General features: G+C 40.7%; 1 protein-coding gene across 5 annotated transcripts in view; it reads right to left on the bottom strand.

Annotated features, from left to right (window-relative positions):
- CCDC149 (coiled-coil domain containing 149) overlaps nucleotides 1-12669 on the bottom strand; it is a 457725-nt gene extending 445056 nt beyond the window's left edge. For all 5 annotated transcript variants that reach the window (XR_011337381.1, XM_069856213.1, XM_069856212.1 and 2 more), the window contains exons 1-3: nucleotides 12589-12669; nucleotides 2816-2977; nucleotides 2237-2275 (exon numbers count right to left, since the gene is read on the bottom strand). Coding sequence is in view for 4 of the 5 variants with exons in the window: in XM_069856213.1 (XP_069712314.1) it covers nucleotides 2237-2275; nucleotides 2816-2977; nucleotides 12589-12636 (249 nt within the window). In the remaining variant the exon portion in view is untranslated. The remainder of the gene's footprint in view (nucleotides 1-2236; nucleotides 2276-2815; nucleotides 2978-12588) is intronic.
- Between the last annotated feature and the right edge of the window lie 244 nt (nucleotides 12670-12913).

Genomic DNA, 12913 nt, shown 5'->3' with positions numbered 1-12913 from the left:
AAGGAGATACACATGGAACAATCTTTGGATTATGTCAGAGATGTACAGCACTGTACAGACAGCTTGGAGAGGGAAAACGCTGCAAAGTGCTGCATGTTAAGATACGTTTAAGTAATACCAATTTTACAAAAATCATATTCTGAATTAACAGCTTGCTGATAGAGACTGTCTGGTTACATGACATGTCCATAAAAACATGAAAATTCTGTGCTGCAAATCAGGAAGAGAAGGTACAGTGTAGAAAACAAGGTATTTTAAGATTACAAAACATAATCAAGAATAAAGGTGAAAACTGAAGATAGGAAGAAGAAAGTAGCAATTCTAACCCACCTATTACATTTAAGGTTCTAGATTGCTATTTCAACAATAATTTATCAGTTGAAGTATAGAAACATAACAGATAGCAAATTGTTCAGCATATCATGTTTTCATCTCATTTCTGAGCATGAGAACAGCTTGCACTTCTGTGCCACACAAAATTCATTATAGGATCAGGATCTCTGTTTTTATAAGGTGACTGAGGTCACAAACTTCTCCCAGCAGGCAAATAGGTTTCTGGGAGAAAAAAGGGATAGAAAAAGTGCAAAAGGGCAGAGAGAACTTGCCTCTTTCTTAAATGAGAAAATGCTAAGAAACGTATGTACAGTAGTAATGGAAAAATATTCATAACTTAATTTTATTATTCTCTGAAGCATTTCTCAAAGGAAAACCACATTCTTCTTTCAAAAGGCTGTCCTAACTATTCCAGATTACCCACCTAGTATGCTACAGATACAATTCTCGGGAAAATGAAACCTTAAGAAGTGCACTAACAACCTACTCCAGTACAGCCTAAAGTCTACATTTTCCTTGGGGAAGACCTATAAATGACCTCATTTGAGAACAAGATTTTATTTCTTTCACTGTTACCTCGCATGAATACATAACTTTCTCAGAAAAAAAGGGCTCCTGCCTAGACTATGAAATGGCTTTTCAGGCATTTATCATGATAAGATTTGCCAAAAATGTAATACAATCACAACTTCTGAATTTAGACTAAATTTTGCTAGTATTTTATAAACAAGTGTCAGACTCAAATTTGTTTTGAAAGATGGAAGAGGAACTAGAACAACACCCATGGAATGGCAAATCTCCCTTCCCGATTATCTTTGTAATAACCCATATACTGCATTGGGGTTTTTTCCCCTTTAATTGTAATTTTTTTAGCTCCAATATTAGCAGTCAAAATGCAGAAATCTGTATCTGGTCATAAACTGTTACTAGAACTCTGTTGAAGTAACAGAATTTCAAATAAATTATGCTAAATAATGAGGAAGTTAAATGATTCTGCACTGAGCCACTGATGACTTGGCAGCTATTTGTTTAAGTGCCCGAAGGAGTAATTATATTGCCTCTGAAAGTTTAGTTTAAAACAACAAAAAAACCCCAAGACCCTAAAATTGTAAGGAAATAGCAAGAACTACATGCAGACTCCCAGGGAAAGGATAATGAGTAAAACGTCGATCCATTAAGGGAATGCAATAACCATGTTTTAAACATGGTTAAAAGGCTTTCAGGACCAGCAATTACAGTAAAAATTTTTGTTCTTCTGGGTTCTCCTCCTCTGTCTGCTCACTTATTGTGTTTTGGGTGCCATTTTTCTCTAAAGATTGACATAATTTTAAGATATGACAGTCAGCACTCCACAACAGGGACAAACTACGTGGATCTCCAGAACAACAACAACAAAAAAACCTGAGCAGGTAAAAAGTTTTTCAGGGGAACCATAAAAGGCAATTACCATTGTACTTCCCATTTATAACTCATAGAGCCCAAGTGACTGGAGAGAGTACCTAATGGAAAACAGCACTCACAACAATAAATTAACAACTATGGAATACAGGCAATGCGTTCCCAGATTGCTAGTAAGTATGAGAAGTACTGTCATGAACCCATTTTAGGACTCAGTACAAGAAGGATAAACAACAAGGAGAACAATCTCAAGTCTCCGTTCATTGACCAATTTCAGTCTCAGGTGTACGTGAAAGGAATAACCATATATTCTAATTAATGATAGTTCAGATACTTCAGAGTGCAACATGTTTAGACAAAAGCACAAGAAGCCACATTTTAAAGGCTGAGCTTTTCAACAAACAGAAGTGCTTATTTTTTACCAGACTTCTTAGTTAATATTTTCACACTTTTGCAAAATACTTCTGTAGCAGATAAATAATGTCAACTGAAAAATAAATCCTACCTGTTTCCTCTTTTCAGGTGGAAGGGATGGATCCCCATCCTACAAATAAATGGATATATTTTATCGGCAACTTATTTCTGAAGCCAGCAACTATATTAACTTTGTGGATCAAATTTTAAACCACGTATTTTAAATAAAATGTTATCAAAATTGTTTCTAAAATACTGCATCTTGATTAATACCAGTAATATTAATTTCAACTCAAAAAATCATCTAAGGCTGAAGATTTGTTTGTATTTCTAGAATAGCAGGTCATTACAAATTTATGTTGCATTATTTTTCATAACGGTACATTAAGTTGCTGTGGAATAATAATACTGCAGTCAGTTTTTAAATGGAATTATGACTGAAACTAATTTCCTCAGAGCACGCACTGTCTTTCTGTGTCTTATATAACAGGCACTACCTCATCAATGCGGAACAAATGAGGAATAATATGATCAAGGCTGTACAATTGCAGGTCTGTTGTAAACAAGGACCTAAACATTTTGATAGCAGTCACTAAGGACTTCTTTCCTTTACTGTTCTGAGGTTCATCCTTGTCCCCCAATTATACAGAATTAATAAAGAACAACCTACAATCAGCTCCCGATACTTCTTTTTCAGAGACTGGTGTCGTTCCCGCAGCTGGTTGGCCATAAGCTTATACTGGTCTCTTTCTTGTTGACAGGTATCCAGCTCTTTGGAAAGGATTAGCAATGCCTCCTTTTTACTTTCGAGCTTCCTTTTGCACACCAGATACTGCAGAAGAGAGAAAAAAACATAATTGTAACAAGCCATTTCTATTCCAGCCAGTACTGGATTCAAGAGGCTCATGTTTTCCTCTGAAAAGATGGAGGAAGACTCTGCATGAGATAAAAGTCTGCCGCAAGTCATCTCAGCTTATTAACAACAATCATGAGCAAAGACACGTTATATCAGAAGCCTGAAATCAATTTGTAAATCCACACGCTTACCTGACCAGGGTGAGTTATAAAAAATCAGCATTTCAAGTTTCTCCTCTTTTTCCTTATTGCAACAGTACCAGGAACTTTACAATTTGACCCATAGCCCTGGGGAAGCTGCTAGAAGGAAGAAGCCTTTGCAAACTCCCTTTTCTACTTGTGTTCATAACACCCAGTTCTCAGCAACCAGCATGTCCCACCTCATTCCCCCTTCCCTCCTCCTCCTCCCCACTACCAGCTACATTCTCTGGGCTCAGCCTTCCACCTGGACATTGAAACTGGACCATGTTACAGCAGAAGGGGTAGCGTTAGTGCTAACTAAAATTTACCTTGAGTCTGAAACAATTACAATGCACAGGGAAAAACAAATAATTCAGTTGTGATACTATACGCACATGCTTGTTGAGTCAAAAGAATGGGAAACAATGCAAGAACACTGCAAACACCTGAATGAGGAGAGAGGGCAGAGGAGAGCCCTCTCCTCCAGCCACCACCTCTTATGCATAAGGTGCATGCACAAAGCAAAGCAGAACTTGAAAATCTTGGCTCTTCTGCATTAGTCTGATCTGCTTCATTGCCTTTTTCCTCTGGGAGGAAGAGAGAGTAACGTGTACGTCATCCTTTCCTGCAGTGGGTGAATGTTACCTATCAGAAATTTCAGGCAACTTTTTTCACTTAATGTGACGTTCAATGAACAGATTCTTCTTACCCATCACTTGACACTGCTCATGCTAAAGCATATATTTCTATTTCTGGTGTTACTCACATGGACGTGGCACTAAATACTTTCTGAATGTGCTCTGCAAGAGATCAAATATCACAGCAGTCATGAAAACAATTTATAGTTTCATTATATACTCTGACAAGAATACTTTGTCATTATGGGCTCTTGTACAAAGTAAGAGCATCAGCACTTCCATACTGTTAGAGTCAGGGCTGTTCTTTGGGACAAAAATCATTACTCGTATGTACTACTTGCTTGGAATTGACTTTGTTACCCTCAATTTCAAGTCAATGAGAAGGGAAAAAGTGAGTTTGGTATATTACTACAGTCAACGTTTTCCAAAAATGGTAAACACTTACTTGCAAGAAAGCAGGAAAGGAATAAGAAAAGCAATTCCAAGAGGGATCTGAACTTTCTAAAAGGACACTTCCACCTTGGATTAATTTTATTTCTGGCAATACTGAAGTTGAAATCCAGCCATAAATTTTCTGGATTATGATGCATTGGCATCAACAAAGGCAACTGTACCTATGTACTTATGTCCTTACTGATACCTTACACAAACGTCAAGTCCCCTGATAAAGCACTGAAAGGCATCAGAAGCTAAACTTTAATACTGTCAGCAAGTGATTACAGTGACATGGTAAACAGCTTCAAACTTGATAAAATAATTCCTTCCCTTACAGTGAAATATTTGCCTCTGACAATCTCTTTTCTTTTTTTCCCAGTTTCATCTCAAGTCTTAGTCAATTCTAAAATATGCCTCCACTAAATTGTTCTTAAATAGTAACAATCTGATACAGTAATTACAAATAAAAATGACTAAAAGCAAACCTCATGATCCGTTTAAAAATCGCAACAGCCCAAACCCCTGAACCGTGCAGCCTGTCCTGTTTTTTTTAACTGCGAGGAAGGATCAAGCTGGCTGATCCAGCCAGTGCCTACACCTACCCAAAGTACACAGTGAAGGGCAACAAAGCTAAAAATCTCGCTTTAGGACACTCACACCACCAGCAGGTCCCTCCAAGCCTTGCCACAGCTGCTGGTATGTAAAACAGTGTATGAGAAAGACACAAGCTAAGCATGTGGATAAGACTATAAAACATAATAGTTATCAGGCAGCAAATGCAGACCTAGTGCTAAACAAATCTTGTTTCTGCAGTGAGTCACAGCTCTCCACAAAGGACACACTCAAAGCATAAAAGAAGGCTCCACTTTCACAGCAGCCCTGGCAGGGGTAAGAGATTTCTCCATTATCTATTGGGTAGAGGATAATGAACCACAAACAGATTGTGGAGACAGTTGTGAAAACTATTAATGATCTCCTCCTTGTTTAAAGTATATTTCAGTTTGATGAATTATATACTGATGATGTGCCATGCAGAAGGAAGGGGGTTGACATCAATGTACTGTTTGGATTTTACTCTAAAAATGACCACCTAGAAGACTTTAAGCCATTTTTGCCTTTTGCATATATTGACTTTCCCAAGTAAATGGGATAATAATAGTAATAATACACAGTAATTTTTTTTTCCTGGGTTTATGGTACAAGAAATAATAAAGCCACAGCATTTCTGGGGAATCTGATTATTCGACAGAGCTATGAGTTTTTTGAAGAAAAAACAAATTATACAAAGACAGATGTCAAGGAGCTTATTAAATGTATATGCTTCTGAATGCTAAAAAAAAAACCAACCAAAACCCAAAAATGAGTACTAATAATGGCCATAAACCAAACAACCAACTAGAAATACATTTGATTCAGAAACAACTGAGCCCCAACAACAACTTCCCGTACATGGACACATCAGTACCGTAAAATCGGTATGCTGTCAGAAGGAACAAAACAGTTTTTTTGGAGCAATGCAAGCAATATGGAAAATTTTCTCATGTAGTCTGAGGAAAAGCATTCAATAGATGTTTCTGGCATTCACATGGAGACTTCTTCCTCTGCAATTGGAGGCAAGTCTACATCTCACATCCTGTCTATCCATGAGACAAGTGAATTCTGTTATGCACAACAGCTACTACAGAATATTCCTGCTGTCTTTTGTTTCTTTTAATTGATGTTCCAAAATAATCTTTGAGTTTAAAAAACAAAGTTAAGCAAGAATCAGCTGCTATAGTTTCAATCTAAAAGCTACAATGTACAACTTTTCATATCTATCTACTTTTTATCTACCAATTCGCTCTTATCTGTAATAAAGCAAATTATAATTGCTACAAGGAAGATCATAATAATTAAAGGAATATATATGACATCCTACATTACTGCCTGAACTGCTTTACAGCCAGATAACTACTTTACTGAAATTGTATAAAAAGAGACTGACATTACAAGACAGCGTAACTGCTCCAAGGTGACCCCCTACATCGAACACTTACTATTTGTCCATTGCTATTTTTAGTGACAAATCTGGATAGATCTCATTAACGACACCGCAGACATGGTCTAATAATCTGATGAAGCTGGGACACTGTCAAGGTTTTAGACTTTCTTTTTTTAAACAAACAAACACACCAAATGTCTATCACAAAATAAATCCTTCTAAATGTGTAAAAATTACTCACCTATACTTGAGTATCTAATGGCAATTAGTGCCAAGAAGGAAAATATCTAATTTTCTGAGGGCAAAAGTAGACACAGCAGTTCCAAACTGTGTTTTGGAATCACTGTGGATCATATTTTGTGTTCCCTCAACACTCCAGGACCTCATGTCCTCCCCAATGCTGACAGGCCATGCTCTCAGAGAAACCATGAATTCTATTCACCATCTTTTGGACAAGAGATCCAGCTCTCTTAAACTGCCTGAATTTTTATCAAACTTCTCCTCATTGTATGCTTGGAACAATTTTATTGTGGAAGAGACAAACTAAATAGTCCCAAAATGCACTGAAGCATCACTGCTCAGGGTGTTTGTTGACTGTGTTTCAGTAATGCTGCTCCCCTTGACTTCAGATTAAACTGCTCGACTTAACCTGAAAAAGTCATGCACTCAAACCCAGAGAAATACACAATTACTGGCCATTTGCCTGCCCTTCTCATCTCTGATAAAGCCTGAAACAATGCATTGTCCTTGGTTTTATCCCACAATATCAATTCTGCTTTTCCTGTTGCCCAGCACTCTGGAACACACTGCTGAAACACAAGGCAGGCTGATACCATTTACTGATGGTATATATGATATAAACAGCTCCCTGTAACACCGCATCTTGCCTTGATGTTACACCACATCATCTTCACTGGTCATTTAGGAATTACCATCATTTGATTTGATTAGTCAAAATAACACTATTTTGTGATGTGGCCCTGCAGTTAAAAGCTTCGTTGCTTTCTATTGGATCACACGATTAATTTCTCCATATTTGTTCCTCAGCATCCCTGTGGGTATCTTAGTCCGACACAGAACATGGAAACATGAGAAGCCAACACTTGTTTTGTTGCCTGAAAGCCCAGCACGCAGACCTCCACAACACCTCTCCCACAGCACTTAGGAGAACAGTAAGTCACTGTGCCAGCTTTTAGTGTTTCCACTTCCTCACTTTCTTTTCCAAATAACAAAGCCATTAAGATGCCAACCCAGTCACCTAGGGACCTCAGACCATCCGCTCCGCTTTGTTTTTTTCCACAGCCACTTGCAGTTGCCTGCATTTAGAAAAGCTCTGAAATTAGCGGCTCTAAAGCCTGTCAGGTCCCCTTGTATAGGTTTGCTGAATTACATTCCTTGCTCCGTTTGAAAAGTCAGTGTGGCAGAGGTATTATAAATGTGAAAATCTCACTAATTTGCCTTCTCCTTCTCTCTTGTCCACATAAAATAACTGTGCAACCAATGGGAAAGGTATGCTCTGCCAATTACAAACAGGTAAGGTTTCTCACTCGTATTCAGAATTAATGTCTGAAACATTCAGCTATTTCAATACTGCTCAGTAGTTGTGTGTTTGAGAAATAATTCTCCAAAACTCTTTCTGCAAGCTTTAAGTTGGCAATTACTAAGCAGGGGAGCTCAAACCACAAGCACATCACTTCCCTCTGTGATGCTGAAGACCATACACAGTTAATAATCAAGAAGTATCCTCTTGAGAATGACAAATTAAATGGAGACTCATATTCTTCAAACTTATTTTAGAAGGCATAGTCACATATGAGTAGCTGTAAATAGCATACAGTAAATGCTCTAATGTGTGGGAGGTGACAAGGAAAACAGAAGCATTTTGACATTGGATTTAATTCTAGAAGCTGGCAAATCTAAGGGAGATGCTAGCAGACAGGACAGAAGACAACCACTCTAGTCTTACAAGTTTCCTAGGAAACCTTTCTTGCTTCCAGTGGAAAACACCACCATAAGTACACATTCTCCAAGTAGTATTAGATTAGGACTAGATCCAGCTCTCAATAAAGTGAATGGAAGCACACTCACTGACTCCAGTAGAAAGGAGACCAAACTGGGACAGAAGTGGCCTTGCAGATGATGTAAAAGTGCTTTTTCCCTACCACACATGAACTCCCAGTACTGTTCAACTCATCGCACAGCCCCAAGAGCATGCTACTACCTGCTCCCTTCTCCATCACCGATTCTGTCAACATCCTTAGACCAAATGATTGCAAGACAGATTACATGGGATCCAGGCAAAAACTGAAATTGCACCCTTCTCCACAGCAGAACTTACAGATCTGGAAATTGATACAATCATTCAAAAAGAAGCCCCCAATTACCCCTGACCAAAGTTCATATATCTTGGTTTTCATTCATATTTATGGGATTAGTTATGTTTCATCCCTGTTACAAAGACTGAGCCACTAAGGAGTTGATTCACATGAGTTTGTGTAGATCAACAGCATATCCGTAAATCTGGCTGTCAGGCTGAGAAGTAAGCACAGACATTTAAAAACACTTCAAAGCAAAGAAACAAAACTCTGCAACCAAGATTTTGGTGACTGAAATTATTTTCAAGAATTCTGTTCTCTTCAGCAAGGAGCACAGTATAAACATCTTTGTGCGAGTGCCTTCTAGCAGTGCACTGCAAAGCAGCTAAAAACTGTCACGCTTTCCTCTTTACATCCTCTTCCATGTGGCAGAGGTATTTTGTTTGCATCAAGGATTTTTTTTTTTTTAAAGGAGACATTCAAAGGTGTGTTCTAAGGAATGGGCCCTACTCTTGAGATAGTATTTTGAGATTTACAAAATTCACTTAGGCTTCCATCTCAGTTCAGCCAGAAAGAAAGATCTTGCTATGGTTCAGTTTCATTTTTGTCAAACAAGCAGTTACTGACCATGTCTTCATCCTACAGCTTTACACGGGCTTTTAAATATCCTGAACACAGGTTATTCAGTGAGGTATAAGTTAGACAAAAACTCAGACTGTAAGCAAAAATTATGTGGTAACTCAACAGAGCACTTGATCTTTTATATATATTCATCCACCATAAATATATGAACTCAGCTAAAGAATGAGTAAAACTTATATGGATTCCCACTCCTGAAGGTTATATTTTTGGCACTCAGTTTGTGAGATAATCAATGGAAATAATGACTCTTTCTGCTCCTTCAGTATTTGCTAAGTTGGCTTTGTCCCAGTATGCTTTCCTACGTCATTCTATTCAGAGTTAGTGTAAAGAATGTTCAAGGTACATGTGGAACAAAGATTGTTCAGAGCACCAGCTGCACACTAGGCCTGATATTTATATGGCTGTAGAATAAGTGGAAAATTACACAAACATGGAAGCAAAAGAGCAACCAAGAAGTTAGTGAGGAGCATAATAAAAGCAAAGAAAGATACGTGAAAGGGTACAGAGCAAAAGGCACTGAAAAAGAACAAAAGTCAAAAGGGAAAAAAAAAGAATAAATACAGGAAAAGAATGGAACACACCAAAAAAAACCCAAGCATTCTTTTTAGCTAAAGAAAATGAAACTGCCAAATTACAAAAACATACAGCTGTGTGTACAAGTGTTTGTGTATGTATATTAAATGACAAAAAATATGTCCTACCACTTTTCTCAACACCTGCAATACCAGACATTAAATTACAGTTGCTTTGATGAGTATCTCAATTGCTTCTATGTTTTAAATTAGAAGAACTGAGCTTGTGGAAATGAAAAAGAACGTGACCACAGATCTGAAGCCACCAGCCTCTGGTCTTTTACACCAAAATTTTGGACATTATTCTGTATTTTAACTGTTTAGCATCAGCAATGTCAGAGTGTTCGTTTGGAGCTACCATGTCTTTACCTGCATGTGTTCTCCTACATTTTGAAAGCGCTTCAAAATGTTAACAAAATGCGTAGGGAACAAAACTTAAATTACCTAGCATTGAAGCTAGGAGGCCTGGAGAAACTCTGTACCATTGAGGGATACAGTAAACTGGACAAACTTATTACTAGTTACTTGAGAAGTTCAAGCCACTTTCTCACAGACCCATTAGGATGCTGGAGTTAATGGTTAAATCACACAAAGTTAACCACAATAGCAAGGAAGAGGAAGGCAAAAGAGGAAAGCCAAAACTGTGAGAGCATGTGCTACAGACTTCACACAAAAAAACAGGCTGTAAGCCGGCTGTGGGAACAGAGAACAAGGAAGGAAGGAAAAATGAAATATAAATCACTAGGCCTCTAGTTGCTCCCGACAAAAAAGAAATTAAACATATGCTTAAGTGTTTGCAAGAATGTAGCTTGGCACTGTCGTTGAACTTCAATACAATCAAGAAGCCCCTAAACCAGAAATAAGTGTTCAATTTTAGGACCGAGTTTTTAGGTTAAATCCTATCAAAAGTAAAAAGCTTCTGAAGTAATTATAAATGACTTTTTAAAGCCAAGAATAGGGACATCTCGTTTGAACACACCTTGTGAATCTCTTACCTTTCCTGCTATGTGACACCACCTCTGCCCCCAAATAAAACTCCGTTTGGGAAATGAGATGTCAGATACAACGACGCACCATATGGAAAGTACTAAAAGTATGCTTTTTACTTTATTCTGGATCATTTTGTGTGTTTGCAAACACTGTGTGCATAGGTAGGCTCCAATTCTGGCCATACTGTACTAGCAAAGATCTGGGCCCACACAAACTCCCACTGAAGTCATCATAGAATCATAGAATGGTTTGGGTTGGAAGGGACCTTAAACATCATCCAGTTCCAATCCCCCAGCAGTGGGCAGGGACACCTCCCACTAGACCAAGCTGCTCAAGGCCCCATCCAACCTGGCCTTGAACTTTCAGGGTTGGGGCAGCCACAACTTCCCTGGGCAACCTGTGCCAGTGCCTCACCACTGTCATAGTGAAGAAATTCCTCCTTATGTCTACTCTAAATCTGCCCCTCTCCAGTTTAGACCCATTGCCCCTAGTCCTGTCACTACAAGCCTACAAGTCATCAGAAGTGACAGGTTCAAGACTCTGAACTCATGCATCTTTCTGACAGGTGAGGGCCTTAAGCCATAACACAGAAGCAAAGCCCTCCTCAGACCAGAGGAATTCACCTGTGCAAGCTGTACTCTGGGTCAACAGACACAGTCAGGCTGACCTGGGCCCATGCCATCTGCGCTGAAGTTTTGTTTGCTAGCTGTAAACATAAACCCACTATTTTTATAGTTCTGCAAAACTAAATGTGATGCAAAATGTAGTGCAAAAACCAGTGTACCAACCTGCTTCGAACTTCACAGGTTTGCATTTCAAACAGATTTGGCTTTCCACAGAATCACAGAATGGTTTGGGTTGGAAGGAACCTTAAACATCATTTAGTTCTGACCACTATGCCATGGGTAGGGACATGTCCCACTAGATCAGGCTGCCCAAGGCCCCATCCAACCTGACCCTGGACACCTCCAGGGATAGGGCAGCCACAGCTTCCCTGGGCAACCTGTTCCTGTGCCTCACCACCCTCATAGTGAAGAAATTCCTCTTTATGTTTAGTCCAAATCTGCCCCTCTCCAGTTTATACCCATTCCCTCTTGTCCTATCACTACAAGCCTTTGTGAACAATCCCTCCTCAGCCCTCTCGTAAGCCCCTTTCAGGTACTGGAAGGCTGCTATAAGGTCTCCTCAGAGCCTTCTCTTCTTCAGGAAATAGAATCACAGAATGGTCTGGGTCAGAGGGGACCTTAAAGATCATTTAGTTCCAATCCCCCTGCTATAAGCAGGGACACCTCTTACCAGATCAGGCTGTTGAAGGCCCTATCCACCCTGGCCTTGAACACCCTCAAGCACGGGGAACGCAGAGGTCTAAAAACCCTTTAATCTGAGATCCAAGAGCCACAATAAATCCAGGCACGGCCAGCGGGGCAAAGCCCTGGGGCCACTCCTGTCCATTCCAATACATGCTTGTAGTGACAGGACGAGGGGCAATGGGTCTAAACTGGAGAGGGGCAGATTTAGAGTAGACATAAGGAGGAATTTCTTCACTATGAGAGTGGTGAGGCACTGGCACAGGTTGCCCAGGGAAGTTGTGGCTGCCCCAACCCTGAAAGTCCAAGGCCAGGTTGGATGGGGCCTTGGGCAGCCTGATCTAGTGGGAGGTGTCCCTGGCCACGGCAGGGGGGTTGGAACTGGATGGTCTTTAAGGCCCCTTCCAACCCAAACCATTCTACGACTCTACGATTCTACGACTCCCAGCCACGCCACGCACACCCACCCACCCTCAGCACGGCGGGGCGCTGCCAGGCCGAGCCCCGCCGCGCAGCGTCGCCCCTCACCTCGCTCACCAGCCCCTGCCAGTCGCTCTCGCTGCGCCGGGTGCCCATGGCGGCGGCGGCGGCGCGCGGCCCGGCGCGGAGGGGCGGGGCCTGCGGGGGAGGGGCGGGGCCTGCGCCCGCACGAGGACGCCCCCACCGGCGGGCGCGCGCGCGGCCACCCGCGCTGTGACCCCGGCCGGGGTCACAGCGCGGGTGGCCGCGCGCGCGCCCGCCGGTGGGGGCCGGTGCGGGGGGGGGGTCGCATAGAAAAGGAGGACCCGGCACTTGGCCTTGTTAAACCTCATGCCATTGGTCTCAGCCCAGCGGTCCAGCCTGTTCAGATCCC

This window comes from Phaenicophaeus curvirostris, chromosome 4 (genome assembly GCF_032191515.1).
Source record: "Phaenicophaeus curvirostris isolate KB17595 chromosome 4, BPBGC_Pcur_1.0, whole genome shotgun sequence".
NCBI classification, from domain to species: Eukaryota; Metazoa; Chordata; class Aves; order Cuculiformes; family Cuculidae; genus Phaenicophaeus; species Phaenicophaeus curvirostris.
Note: the sequence above shows the minus strand (reverse complement) of the source record. Positions and strands in the feature narration are given on the sequence as shown.